Consider the following 14897-nt stretch of genomic DNA (forward strand, 5'->3'; position numbering starts at 1 on the left):
GCTCCCGGAGCTCTCTCCCCGAACCCTTCCCAGCTCTTCGCTGCTCCCCTCTCCAGCAGCTCTCCTCTGCTGCGTGCGCTCTCCAGGGCTCCCCTTTCCTCCTCGTCAGCTCCCACCCACCTCTCCTGCCTCTTTCGATGGCCCGGGTGCCTTCTCGGATGCAGCTAACTAGTCCCAGAGGCACTGGCTATGTCTCTCTTAAAGGGCCAGTCACCCAATGGTACCGAACCTCCCTTAACGTTAAATAATTCTATGGTACCGGGCAGGTAAATGCTGGAGAGAGTAAGAAAATGGGTGGATTTCTTCACGCATGGTGGACCTGTCCAAAGATTCGGACTTTGCTGCCAGATAATCCCCCGGGGGAGGGTGCTGAATTTCCCCAAATATTCTGCACTGTATAAAAGCCACCACGAGCCAATTACCCCTCTGCAAGAGGAGTCACATCTGCAAGGTGGTGGAAGAAACATGACTCCTCTGTATCCAAGACTAGTTCCTAAACACATGAGCAACCCTAGCATTCGACAAGCTGCCCCATCAGGGCAGAGTCCTACGGGGAAAGGAAAATGATTCTTACCTCACAGCCTGGTGGCATTTGCTGGGCAGACTCCTCCCCCACCAGCAAGCCTGAGGACTTATACCAAGAGTGGGAGAAAGCGTTAAACTGCTCCCGGGCTAGCTGGCCACCAGTCTCGCTTTGCAGAGGCTGAAGACCAGTTTATGTATCGGACTGTGTAGGTGACCAGCCTGTTCTTTGGGGCACTGGCCAGTCAGCGCCGGGAGAATGTTTCTCTAACCGTTTGTTGGAACGGTGAATAAATCAAAATCATTTTAAAAAAAGACAAGACAGTGTCGTCCAGAGCCTGGGGCGGCCTCAGGTGCAGGACCCAGCTCAGCTGCGGGGCCAGCAGCGGGGCAGAGCCAAAGCAGATCAGCAGGCTGTGAGATCCCAAGGACAATGAAATCCCAGAGGGAGGCAGGGAGAGCTCAGTGGGTTGAGCATTGGCCTGCTAAACCCAGGGTTGTGAGTTCAATCCTTGAGGGGGCCATCTGGGGCCAAATCTGTCAGGGACGGTACTTGGGCCTGCTATGAAGGCAGGAATGGAAAACCGAGGAATGGAAAACCTTTCCTATGAAAGGAGACTCGAGGAGCTTAGTTTGTTTAGCCTAACCAAAAGAAGGCTGAGGGGGGATATGATTGCTCTCTTCAAATATATCAAAGGGATAAATACCAGGGAGGGGGAGGAATTATTTCAGCTCAGTGCTAATGTGGACACGAGAACGAATGGATATAAACTGGCCGTGGGGAAATTTAGGCTTGAAATTAGACGAAGGTTTCTAACCGTCAGAGGGGTGAAATTTTGGAACAGCCTTCCGAGGGAAACGGTGGGGGCGAAAGACCTCTCTGGCTTCAAGATTAGGCTAGATAAGTTTATGGAGGGAATGGTTTGATGGGATTACATGATTCTAATCAATTAGGCAATAACGGCCATCGCTGGTAAAATGAGGGTCTGGCTAGAGATTCTTGCCTGTATGCTCGGGGTTCTGCTGATCGCCATATTTGGGGTCGGGAAGGAATTTTCCTCCAGGGTGGATTGGCAGTGGCCCTGGAGGTTTTTCGCCTTCCTCCGCAGCATAGGGCAGGGGTCGCAAGCTGGAAGATTCTCTGCGACTTGAAGTCTTTAGATCACGATCTGGAGACTTCAACAGCAGAGCTAAGGGAAAGTGGGGGGGTCAGCTTTTGTGGCCTGCATCATGCGGGGGGTCAGACTAGATGACCATATTGGTCCCTTCTGACCTTAAAGTCTATGAGTCTATGAGTCTATGGGACTGGACTTGATGCCCTTCCAAGGTCCCTTTCAGCTCTATGAGATAGGTATAGCTCCATACTGGAGAAGAGAGGACAATAATGCCTGGAGCATACGCAGCCCAAGGAGGGAGGGGATGCTGCCAGCCCAGTACAGCAGGTGAGTTCAGACCCTGATGGGGGCCCCCAAGGCGCTGGTCCAGGCTGGCAGGTTCTGGGTGCTCAGGTGACTCTCGCTTGGATCGATGTAGCAGACCCAGATACGATTTCGCCTGGGTTAGGGGAACCCCATTACCGGTACCCATAGCTTGGATCTAACTGAAGTGGGGGGAAGGGGAGGATGGGGGGGTGCACAAACACCCACCCATGGAGCGGATGCAGGCGGATGATTTGGACACGTGGCAGTTAAAAACGACTGGAAAACAAGTGATTCCTGTTGGGGGAGGGGGAAGCTGGAGAGACATGAGCAGCCACCATGATGCCACTGCCTGTGAGATGACCCTCTTCTGAGGGTCGCTACGGATGTCGTGGCGTGACTGGGCAGGACAGGCTGACCCCGCCGCCTGCTGACCCCTGGCTGTGGCTGTCTCCCCCAGAGGGGCAGCCCGAGTGGCGGATACCCTTTTGATGACATTCAACTGGGTGGGCTTCCCCAGGGAGCCCTCACACACCAAGGAGCCCCTTCCCCAGGGCTTGTGGGAGAAACAGTGGCAGATTAGCCACTGGGCCTACAGGGCCCATGCCCAGGGGTCCCGGACAACTGGGGGGGCCCGGAGCCCCGGGCAGGTGGGGAAAGCCCCTGCACCCTGACCCCACTCCCGGGCAGCAGTGCCAGGTGGGTGCAGGGGGGGCATGACATGGCGGCAGGGAAGCACCCCGCGCCCCTAACCCCACTCCCCGGTGTCCACGCTGGGCGCTTAGCGGGGGAAGGCCCCCCGCACTCCCTGACCCCGTTCCCCGGCAGCTGTGCCGGGATTGTGGGGTGGACACAGTGGCAGGGGAAGCCCCCTCCGGACCCCGCTCCCCGGCAGCAGTGCTGGGCGTGGCAGTGTGGGGAGCCCCCAGCACCCCCTCAACCCCATCCCTGGCATAAGAACATAAGAACAACCAGACTGGGTCAAACCAAAGATCCGTCTAGCCCAGTATCCTGTCTTCCCACAGTGGCCAATGAGCCCCCTGCACAAGCCGGGGGGGCAGCAGGGGAAGCCCCAGCACCGGGACCCCGACTGCGGCCCCAGGACTGAAGGAGCTCTCACTCCCTGCAGCCTGGAGCAGAGTTCACAAAATTGCTCCAGACTAATTGAGTCTTGTCAGTAACATGTGTAACGCCCCACCCAGCCCCCCTTGCTTGCCTGTGACCCCTTTCTTTGGGCTGCAACGTCAACACAACTCAAGGCCTGCTTCCGCTGACCCCCCGAAGTTTCTGCCTGCGCGCCCCGGGGTCAGCTTGCACTTTTGCAGCGGAGCCTGTTTACAGGGCGCCGAGAGATGCCAGCCAGGGGCACTGCCTGGAATCTGGTCGGACGCAGGAGGCATAAAGCACACGGTACCCAGTGAGGCTGTGCCCAACCCACCCGCCTGGGGAATGTGACTACCAACCACTATGCCAGAGAGGGGAAGGGCCGGTCCCCAGGTCACCCAGGAGAGCAGGGAATGGAACCCAGGAGTCCTGGCGCCGTTAGATGGCTGTGGTGCATTGCAGGCAGGCTAGAAAGGCCCCTCCCCGGAGAGCGCTGAGATGGGGCCAGGAGGGCTGAGGGCCCAGGGAGGGGCAGAGGGGAGCGGGATGGAGGGGCCGTGCCTCGGGGGCTAATGCACGCAGAGGAGGATGCCAATGTCCTGCGCTGTAGCGAAAAGGCCAGGGCCATGCTCCCTCCCGTTCGTTCCCTGTCTGCCCCCCGGGGCGCTGGCTCTGGGGTGCTGAGGACGGCGGCGGGGGCACATGGAACGGGCCATTGCAGAAGGCAGCAAACGCACACAGGACTGAATGCTGAAGGGACGGTTTATTATTGCTTCCCTGCGGTGAAGAGGTGGAGACGAGGGGGGAGCGGGACAGCCGTGGTGCAGTGGCACCCGGCTCCGAGCGCTCAGGCTAGCCGCGCGCAGGGCTGAGCACCCCGTGTGCGCCGTGTTCCTGCCCTTGTGTGCACTGGGGAGACGCTCCAGGGCTCGTTCCCAGCCGTTTGGGTCAGTCGTGGGGAGCTGCGGGCAGGGCACTGCAGGATGGTCGTCACTCGCGTGCTCCTGCCTGCGCCGTCACTGCAAAGGGGGCGGGCGGGAGCCCAAGCTAAGGCACCAATTGGGCTTCAACCCACAGCCCCAGCCATGTGAGCCAGCTGGGGGTCAGAGCACGAGGCTTTACATGCGGGAGGGCTCGGGGGAGGGGAGGGGGTAGCAGGGTTTGGGCAAAGACAAGACGGGGAGCCCAGGGTAAAACTACCCAGTAGACCCCCCCCAAGAAGGGGGCAGAGCAGAGCGGGAGTGACACAGCGTAACACAGCGATGCTTTGCAGAAGGGACTTTGCAGCCGGGGACACAGAATCAGGTCTCCCAGGGGAGCCGGAGGGACCTGATTCGCTCACAGCCCAGGGGAGCCCCCAGGGCCAGGCGAGCTGCCTCCTCTAAGACCTGTACTTGCAGACAAACGGGTTTCTATCGTTACAGGAGTCGTTGTCCCAAGTCATGAAACCTAGAAAGAAAAACAGAAATGATCCGTGGGGTGGGGCAGGCTGGGCCATTCCTGCTCGTACAGTGACCCCAACCCCGCCCCATTCCATGCCCCTCGGAGAAGATCCGAACTCCTGTGCACAGCCCTGAGGAAGAGGAGGGTGGGATGGAGCCCTGAGCAGCCCAGATTGGGGCAGCCCCATCCTGCAAAGAGAGGCCGAGGCTCAGTGTGAAAGGGGAGACGCCTGGTCCATGTGCTACTGCTCCTACCTCCCCCACCCCATGTGCCCCCCACCCTAGCCAGAGGGCCGAGGAGAGAGCGAGAGCCCTGCCCCGGGACTGGGGGCACCCGCTCAGGAACTGGGCTGCTGCCTCCCTCCCTGCTGAGTGACGTGCCCAAAGCCAGGCCCCCTCCATGCCCTGCCCACCTGGGTCTGGCTACACCCATGGGAACATCTGTCCCAGGCAGGGCTCAGCCGCCGTGCAGAGGGGATGTGTCCCTGCCCCAGGAGCCAGTGTCACCAGCCTGCTGTGCTCAGAGCAGCACGTTCCTCCCTCAGACCCCGTTACCCCTCTGCTCCGGGGGTGTCTGTGCCCGTGCCCGGGGGCTGCCCGGCAGTAGTATTCCTGCTTAGTCAGCCCAGACAGCGCCCAGGGAAGGACAGTCCTGGGGCTGGGCTGGGTGGGCTCAGCCCCTCAGCAGCACCCCAGACCCAGCAGGGAGCTCCGTGGGGGGTATAGGCCGGTCTCAGTGCCCTGTTCCCTTGGGTGCGGGTTTCTGCTGCTGTTTGACTCTATAAGAACGGCCAGACTGGGTCAGACCAAAGGTCCATCCAGCCCAGTATCCTGTTGTGACGTTATTGACATAAACTGGGACCATATAGATCATTGTTGCAACCAAGGTCCTGTAGTGGCACCCAAATCTTGTATAAAGGGGGTCAAATGGGGTGTCTAAGACAAGGTTATGGTTTACTGGTTATGATTATGCTGTCTATATGTGTGTATCAGTTTTGTAGTTGAAGTTATGAATATTGGCTCTATACTGTCCGTATGGCAAATTTATGCTATGCTTCTGGGTGACATCCCAGACAAACTGGGATTAGCTCTGCCTAGCCTGCTTGATGGCCCATTAAGGACCATCAGCTATACAATGGACCCATTGAGAGAAGGCAAATATGCCTTCAGACTCAGCAAAGTATGCAGGGACTGGCCCATGTGACTCCAGGCTCCATTTTGCTGTAATTTTCCACAGTAAGAACAAAGAGGTGTTCTTACAGCTGGAAAAGACTATATAAGGCTGATGCCTCATCTCCATTTTGTCTTCAATCCTGCTTCTTACCTCTGGAAGGACTTTGCTACAAGCTGAAACTTTAAACAAAGGACTGAATGACCCATCCCAGCGGGGGATGTATTCCAGAGACTTGATTTGAACCTGCAGTTAATTCTATCACTGCTGCAAGCCTGAACCAAGAACTTTGCCATTACTGTATGTAATTGATTCCATTTAACCAATTCTAACTCTCATCTCTATCTTTTTCCTTTTATGAATAAACCTTTAGATTTTAGATTCTAAAGGATTGGCAACAGCGTGATTTGTGGGTAAGATCTGATTGGTATATTGACCTGGGTCTGGGGCTTGGTCCTTTGGGATCAGGAGAACCTTTTTCTCTTACTGGGGTCTTGGTTTTCATAACCATTTGTCCCCATAACGAGTGGTACTGGTGGTGATACTGGAATACTGGAGTGTCTAAGGAGATTGCTTGTGAGACTTGCGGTTAGCCAGTGGGGTGAGACCGAAGTCCTCTTAGTCTGGCTGGTTTGGTTTGCCTTAGAGGTGGAAAAAAAACCCAGCCTTGGGCTGTAACTGCGCTGTTTGAGCAATTTGTCCTGAGTTGGCACTCTCAGTTGGGTTCCGCCAGAACCGCATTGTCACACCTGTCTACCGACAGTGGCCAATGCCAGGTGCCCCAGAGGGAATGAACAGAGCAGGGAATCACTGAGTGCTCCAACCCCTGTCGCCCATTCCCTATCCCTGTCCAGTGACTGCAGGCCTGGCTGCGCCCATCTGCCGGCACCGGGTCTGATGGGCAGCAGGACTCCTGGAACGGCTAGCTGTGCACAAGCTTCGTAGCAAGGCCTCTCGGGTCCTGGTCTGGGGATGGGGCCGGGGGCACTGAGCTCTGTCCCATCATTTGCTGGATACACCCAGAAACATTGTGCCCCCTTGATCGGCCAGGGCTCCCATGCCACACGCCCGTGATTCGTTCAGCTTCACCAGGAGCCTGGGCAAACCGCTCTCCTGGTTCAGATCACTCGTGGATTCTGAACTACGACTGCAGGCTCTGGGCATGGCCGCTCACCAGCGTCACACGCCCGGTCTCTGCTCCCTAGCTGGGTGATGGAGACGTTAAGCAAGTGACTGGGACTAGCCCCTTGCGAATTTCATGGGAGCCGTCACTCATGCTCAATTCTTGACCATGCTGAAACTTCAGGGCGTTTTCCTGAGCAGCCCGCGTCTGTGTCAATGCATGAGTGACATGTCCCCCCCAGGAGCGACATGGCCCTCCATGAGCAACAAGCCCCCCCTAAGAGCGACACGCCCCCCCAGGAGCCCCCCCGCCCCCCCCCCCGCACCCCCCCCCCCCCCCCCCCGCGCCACCGCGCGCGCGCACGCGCAAAACCCCCCCCCCCCCCCCCAGGAGCACCACTTGGTGGAGTAGGGGCACAATAGCTGCTCCTGGCCACGGCCCTGACCACCCCAGCAGAGTCCCTCAGCGGGGGCCAGGCTCTGTGTACGTGCCACACCCACACCCTGGGGACTGGGACCAGCACCCGGTCAGCGTCTCAGAGGCCGTGCAGCCAGACAGCTGCCTGAGCTCCCCCACTGACACACCTGGCTCTCAGCCTCCTCCTTACCTGTGTCTTCCTCCAGCACCGCACAGTGCTCCCCCTTCAGGGAAGAGTAGCTTCTGTGGCTATCCCAAGCACTGAAGTCCAGTTCAGAGCCGTCTGCCCATGACCATCTTCGGCTCTGCAGAGAAGGGCGTGAGAGGAGACCACGGTGACGCACCTTATAGAATCACAGATCCATCCGAGTGTCAGGCCAGCAGGGACCTTGAGAGGTCGTCTAGTCCAGTCCCCTGCGCGGAGGCAGGGCCATGTAACCCTAGACCAGCCCTGACAGGGGGTTGTTCAAACTGGTCTTAAAAACCTCCAGTGACGGGGAATCCACAACCTCCCTCGAGAGCCTGCTCCAGAGCTTCCCTGCCCTGAGAGTTAGAACGTTTCTCCTAATATCAAACCTAACTCTCCTTTGCTGCAGATTAAGCCCATTGCTGCTTGTCCGGCCTGCAGTGGCCATGGAGAGCAACTGATCACCGTCCTCCTTATAACAGCCCGTAACAGATTTGAAGGCTATCAGGTGCCCCCTCAGTCTTCTTTCCTCAAGACTGAATTTTTTAACCTTTCCTCACAGGTCAGGTTTTCTAAACCTTTGATCTGTTTTGTTGCTCTCTTCTGGACTCTCGCCAATTTGTCCACATCTTGCCCGAAAAGCAGCACCCAGAACTGGACCCTGTACTCCAGCTGAGGTCTCACCGGTGCTGAGCAGAACAGGGCAAGTCGCTCCCATGTCTGGCATACGACACTCCTGTTAACACACCCCAGAATGACATTCGCCTGTTTCCCAGCTACATCACATTGCTGGTTCATATTCAATTTGTGATTCACTAGAACCCCCAGATCCTTCTCAGAAGCACTACTGCCTAGCTGGTTATTCCCCAGGTCTTAGTTGTGCATTAGATTTTCCCTTCCTAAGTGAAATACTTTGCACTTATCTTTATTGAATTTCATCTTGTTGATTTCAGACCAATTCTCCAAATTGCCAAGGTCATTTTGAATTTTAATCCTGTCCTCCAAAGAGCTTGCAGCCCGCCCAGCTTGGTGTCATCTACAAATATTAGAAGTGTAAGGAGGGCTGCATGAGCTCCCCCCTGACATCTAGTGACAAGCTGTGGAAAAGGACTTCAGGAACTGATCTCCTTTGCATGGGCACACCCACCCTGCCTACGTGCTCAGCACGATGGGATTGCTTGCCCAAATGATCACTTGTGGCAGGTCTTATATATGGAGATATCCCTATCTCATAGAGCTAGAAGGGCCCCTGAAAGGTCATCGAGTCCAGCCCCCTGCCTTTGCTAACAGGACCAAGTACTGATTTTTGCCCCAGATCCATAAGTGGCTCCCTCAAGCATTGAACTCACAACCCCAGGTTTAGCAGGCCAATGCTCAAACCACTGAGCGATCCCTCCCTGATGTTGGAGCCCCAGTCTCTTCATTATTGGGGCCGGAGTAATAAAGGGTTGTTATCCTTGTTGTGTGAATCGAGGGCAGCAGAACTGCACTTGGCAAACCCTGATTGAGGGACTCACCCACAATTAAAGGGCACTCGCTAGGCAGGGGTGCCAAAGCTCAGGGAGTTCTGAGGAAGGATGGGGGAAGACGTGTATTAGGAAGGGTGTGGGTGTCTTAGGGTGACCAGACAGCAAGTGTGAAACATCGGGACGGGTGGGGGGTAATAGGAGTCTATATAAGAAAAAGACCCAAAAATCGGGACTGTCCCTATGAAATCGGGACATCTGGTCACCCTAGGGTGTCTCTTTCCGGCACAACAGTCCTAGATGCTTTTTGGTTCTTTTTTTCCCCTCTCTACTATGTAATAACAGAGCTGATTAAGACTCAAGTGAAAGTCGTGTTACACGCTAGTGAGAGGAATTCACTACTACCTAGAGCTAAGCAACAGACCTGTTTCAGGCCAGTGTCTCTAATACAAGAGAATGCCGACTGTGCATTAGCAGTGAGGCTCCCCCACTAACAGCTGAAATCACTGAGAGCTGTGGTTAAATGGGGGGACTTGAAGACTCCTGGTAGAGAGAAGTGGGCGGCTGGCACAGTGAACAAGGTGCAATGTGGATGCTCGAGCCCAGAGTTCCCTGATCCGGGTCAGCTGACTCCAGTCCCACTAAACCTAGGTTCGCAGTGCTCTGTAAACATAGCCTAGGTGCTTACAAATGGAAGGTTTAATAATTTGTTCCAGCAGCTTCATGGGTATTGAAGTTCTGCTGACGAGTCTCTAATTCCTCAGGTTCTCTGTTCCCCTTTCTAAAGACAGGTGCTATGTTTGCTTTTCTCCACGCCTCGGAGATCTCACCCACCTTCCACGAGTTCCTGGAGATAAATCTTAACGGTTCCGAGATTGCTTCAACTAGTTCCTGAAGTATCCTAGGGTGAATTTCACCAGGCCCTGCTGACTTGAATCCATCGAACGTATCTAAATATTTTCTAATCTGTTCATGCTCTGGTCTGTCTTGTGTTCTTTCCCCTTGTTGTTGATACTAATTGCGTTAAGCAGTTGTTCAAAATTAACCTTTTTAGAGAAGACTGAAGCAAAAGAGGCATGAAACACCTCAGCCTTCTTGGTGCTGTCCGTTGTTAGCTCTCCTTCCCTGCTATGTAATGGACCTACACCTTCCTTTGTCTCTCTTGCTCTTAATGTATTTATAGACCCTCTTCTTACTGCCTCTTCTGTCCCTGGCTAGGTGTTTTTACCTAAACTCTCTGATTTTGTCTCTACGTACTTGTGCTATTCTTTTGTACTCATCTTTAGCCATTTGTCCATGTTCCCACTTTTTGTAGGATTCCTTTGTGAGTGGAAACTAAGATTAGTTAGAGACGAGCCAGGGCCAGGCATGGGAGGGCCGTGGGAAGTGGTCAAGGGAGAGGCTGGCAGAGGGTCACGGGCACCAGAGACTCTGATAGAGCTGACATTTAATAACTGTGATAACTACCCTGCTAACCTCACAGCAAGGAAACAATCCACAGAGATACAGGGGAGTGACTGCCAGGGCAGGCACCAGGCTCTCACCCGGACGGGGATATGGAGTCCGATCCAGACATCATCACCGTCATCATCGTCGTCGTCATGGCGCTGAGAGCGGGCGATGAAACCAGCAACTGCGTTGTGCTCCTCCTCGCTGTGAATGGCGGCGAGATGGGCCCCGCTGCCGAAGCTCTGACACCGAGCCTGTGACAAGGACAAGGCCAGTTCCCTCCATTGCTCCCCCTGCTGACGGCAGCTGGAGAGCGCCTGGTAGGAACCTGTGGCCCTGCTTCCCCTGGGCAGCACCCCGAGCAGCAAGGGCTGTGAGGGGAGAGAGCCCCCAGTGCCTCTCTCCAGCCCCTACCCATGGCCTGCTCCTGTGCACATGCCTCCCTGCACCCCACTCTGCAGAAATACCCCAGGGCCAAACCCCTCCTGATCCCAGCTGCCCCGATGCTGAGCACCACCCCCTGCCCTCAGGCGGGGCCTGTTGTAGTAATTCAGGTATAATATATGGGCTAAAGGTTTTCACATGACCCAGTCACTGTCCAACATGAAACAGTGCTAACCATGGTCTGGGAATCTGTCCCCAGAGACCTCCGCCGGCTTCGCACCGTGGAAAACGCTTGGTGCAATCCATGCCCTGGCCTGGAATGTATTGATTGAAAACCACAGAAGGAAGAGAATCCAACCGAGGCACTGACTTTTATTTTTCCCAGTCGCTGCTCCACCCCTGCCGTGCCACAAGGCTCCGCCCCCTCTCCGCCGCCTCTCCCAAGGCCCCGCCCTCCCTCCACCTCTTCCCACCCCCACTCTGCCCCATCTCCCCAGTCCCCCTGCCTGCTCACTGCTTTCTCCTCTCCTCCCTCCCACGAGCGCCTCCAGCCATCCACCAAACAGCTGATCAGTGCCCCGCCCAACGGCTGTGGTAGGGTTGCCAGGCATCCGGTTTTCGATGGGAACAACCGGTCGAAGAGGGACCCTGGCGGGTGCTGACCATGTCATTAAGAGTCCGGTCAGTGGTGCAGCAGGGCTAAGGCAGGCTCCCTGTGTCCCCTGGCTCTGTGCGGCTCCCGGAAGCAGCCCTGCGGCCCCTAAGCACAGGGGCGGCCAGGGAGGCTCCACACGCTGTCCCCACCCCAAGTGCCGCCCCCACAGCCCCATTTGCCAGGAACCACAGTCAATGGGAGCTGCGGGGCTGGCGCCTGCGGGCGGGGGTGGCACCTGAGGGCGGGGGCAGCACACGGAGCCTCCCTGGCTGCCCCTGCACCTAGGAGCCAGAGGACATGTCGCTGCTTCCGGGAGCCACCTGAGGTAAACTCCACCCACAGCCCACACCCTGAACCCCCTCCCGCACCCCAAGCCCCTGCCCCAGGTTGGAACCTCCTCCTGTACCCAACTCCCTCCCAGAGTCCACACCCTGCACCCCTGCCGCACCCCAACCCTCTGCCCCAGCCCTGACCCCCCCCCCTCCACCTCAAACCCCTCATCCCCGGCCCTACCAGAGCCCCCAATCCCAGCCAGAGCCTTCACACACATCCCCCACCCCAACCCCGTGCCCCATCCCAGAAAACACTCCAAACCCTTGTCCCCACTCCCAGCCAGCCACAGAGCAGAGACACAGAGCACCCAGCCCCCCATCATCCCCCACTGCCCCCACACCACAGAGCACTCAGCACCCTATCACCCACCACAGCCCCCCCAGACCACAGAGCAGGGATGCAGAGCACATAGCCCCCCTCCCTGACTCCACTTAGCTCTGCAGAGGGACCCAGGGTCTACCCGTTCCTGGGCGTCACCAGCAGAATTGTACCAGCTCCAGTCAGTGCCCCGTGCAGCCCTTGGAGGCGAGTGGGCCTGCCCAGCTGTCACTGAGGGCATAAAGCGCCCTGCAGAGCCGTTTTGGCCAGGCTGACGTTACCAGGTAGAGCCCAGCATGACTCTCAGCTCCCAGGCTGTGGCTGTGGCTGGCAGGTAGAAGCCATCACGTTACTAGAGCTGCAAGCACATTTGGTCTGGAAACCGACCAGAGACGATAACCACGGGGCCCAGAAAAGCCCCTTCTAGACCCTTTCTGGAGTATAAACACCCGAACGGCTGCTGCTCCATTCCTGTCAGAGCTTCCCCAACCCGGTTCAGTTTGCCTTTCTCTTTCTCACTAGCCCAGCCACAACGTTACATCTCCCCGCCACGGAGAAGGCGACTGCATTTTAACCTCCTGTGGCACGACTCCCTGGCCACGTGCCCCGATACCAGCCAGCAATGGGGATCGAACCGGAGACCTTAGCACAGCCCTGCCACCGGAGCTGAGGGAGCTGCTCTGGTGACACCGAGTCAGGAGCAGGCCCTTCCTGAGCCGCCTGCTAGAGGGAGACATGACCCCACCTCGTCCCAGGTGTCCCTGTCAGACACAGCGCATGCCAAGCGCGTCGGGGCAGAGGAAAGCCGGGAGAACATTCCCCAGCAGCCCCTTTTCCCGCGGCACAGCCCTTCCCTCTGGCGGGGTGGGAGGAAGGGCCCTGGCCAGTGCGTGATGGGGAAAGCAGCCATGGCCTGGGGCCCCAGGAGCTGCAGGGAAGCTGCATTCAAAGCAGAGCGCCCAGGAGTTGTGGACAGAGCCACGTGTGGGACAGGCGGTGGCTGTTGGACACTGCAGCCCGGGGCAGGGCTGTGTGGGGCATATGGGGGAGCAGCAGCGGCTGGGCAGGGCCCCAGAGAGAGACGCTAACTGAGCCCGGCCTGGAAACCCGCCTGTTTGCTGGACTAGAGACGGGACTGGAGAGCCCCACCCCCACCCCCGGCACCGGCCTGCAGGGCCCTGACTGGCGACTGGACTGGCCCAGGGGCCAAACAAGAGCCGCGGTGGCTCACTTTGAGCTGTAAGTGATTAAGCCTCTGTAGCTCGGGGGTATCTGCAACCTCCCCGTTCCCGCCAGCCCTAGTCACTGCCCTTCCCTGAGCCTGTGTCGGGGGGGTATCGGGACCCACTGGGGCTCCCCCTACAGGCCTGTAGCTGTCGCGCCTACAGTGCTAACCTCTGCGTGGTGGCACAGCGGGCACAGGACTGGCGCCCAAGGGAGTGGTGTGCTCCAGCACTGAGCAGCCCTAAGGCTTAGGGCCCTAATGCTGGGCCCTCCCGCGCCCCAGCTGGGTCCCCAGACCCTCACCTCAGCCCTTCTCCAGGTTGCCTCCTGGGGGAAGTATCCATAGCAGTCGCCTTGGAAGTGTAGCCAGCCCGTGGGACAGGCTGCAGCTCGTGCCCCTGCAGAGAGAGGGGGCCGGGGGGGGGCGCAATGGTGGGGACAGGACACCGCGGTTAGAGGCTGTTTCAGAGGCAGAGCCGTGGCTTTCCCATTAGCACGAATAACATCGGGTCCCGTTTGGGGCTGTGTCTGGCTGGCAGGATCCTCCAGGCCCTGGCGCTGGGTTTGCCCAGACCCCATATCAGCAGAACGGGGCCCCTGGAACCCAGCCCTGAGCCGGGATCCCAGCCGGGCAGGGCCTCTGGGTTTGCATGGGGCAGGGGCTCCTTTCCCCAGGGCTCCCTGTGGCCAGGGAAGGAGCCAGTGCACTGTGGGGGGGGGGATGAGAACCCCCCCTGCACCTGCTCTAATGAGCTCCTGGATTCCCAGCTCGGGGGGAAATATGGAGCCCAGGCCCCAGGGTCCCCCACCCTGCTGCATCCCTTGGACAGAGACAATCCCGGCCAGGAACGAGCTTCTCCGGCCTCAGTTCTCACCCAGCGCCAGGGGCAGCGGGCGGCAGCGTCTCCCCAGGGTGGGCACTGAGCCACTGGCTCAGCTCCTGGATTATGGACTCAGTGGGGAAGGGGTTCTGGGGGCAGGGCAGAGATATAAATTCACTTCCCACCACGGCAAGCACCCCCCGGGGCTCCAGCTCCGAGGGGCTGGGCAGGGACTCACCTGACAGCGAGGGGTTAAAGATCAGGCAGCCGAGGAGGCAGAGGCTGAAGTAGGCGACTGGACCCATCTTCTTGCTTCTCCTGGGGAGAAAACACACCAGGGAGATGGGGCCACGAGAGCCCGAGACACCCTGGGAGTGACCCCACACTGCCATGGGGCATTTCCTGGGGGAGGCGCTTCGGAGCCGGGCTGTTTGCTAAGGGCCTGGCTGGACTAGAAGGGTCCTGAGGGATCCCAGCCCCCAGCCCCAGGGGTCCAGGCTCACAGACCCCTGTGGGGCAGGGGAGCTGTGACCCTGGGCTGGTTCCCAAGGGCCCATCAGCCTGTGGCTCTCCCTGCCCCTCGTCTCCGGCAGGGCAGGGGCGCGGGGAGCAGAGCCCCAGGGAGAGGACGCTCAGCACCGACACAAGGGGACGGGGTGCTGGGGCCGCGCTGTGGCGGAAGGGGTGGGACAGAGATGGCCCCAGGGACTCACACAGGGCAAGTGCACCCATGAGGCCCCGTCACAGGGCTCGGCTGCCACCGAGAGCCCAGCACCCAGCGAGGAGGGAGGAGAGATGGGAGGGGGCAGGGACTCACCTGTCCGTCTGTCCGGGCGGCTGGTCCGTAGCGCTGGGAAGTGGAG

The 14897-nt window shown here is 58.3% G+C and overlaps 1 protein-coding gene across 1 annotated transcript; it reads right to left on the minus strand.

The window, feature by feature from the left end:
- Positions 1-4425: 4425 nt before the first annotated feature.
- LOC112125564 (struthiocalcin-2-like) lies at positions 4426-14342 on the minus strand. The gene is made up of 5 exons (XM_026656394.1): positions 14273-14342; positions 13517-13611; positions 10395-10553; positions 7388-7502; positions 4426-4493 (listed from the first exon to the last, which is right to left on the minus strand). Exons 1-5 carry the CDS (start codon positions 14337-14339, stop codon positions 4426-4428), a joined length of 504 nt encoding a protein of 167 aa, XP_026512179.1. The 5' UTR covers positions 14340-14342.
- Between the last annotated feature and the right edge of the window lie 555 nt (positions 14343-14897).

Source organism: Terrapene carolina, unplaced genomic scaffold (genome assembly GCF_002925995.2).
Source record: "Terrapene carolina triunguis isolate 2854851 unplaced genomic scaffold, T_m_triunguis-2.0 Scaffold230, whole genome shotgun sequence".
Taxonomy (NCBI): Eukaryota; Metazoa; Chordata; order Testudines; family Emydidae; genus Terrapene; species Terrapene triunguis.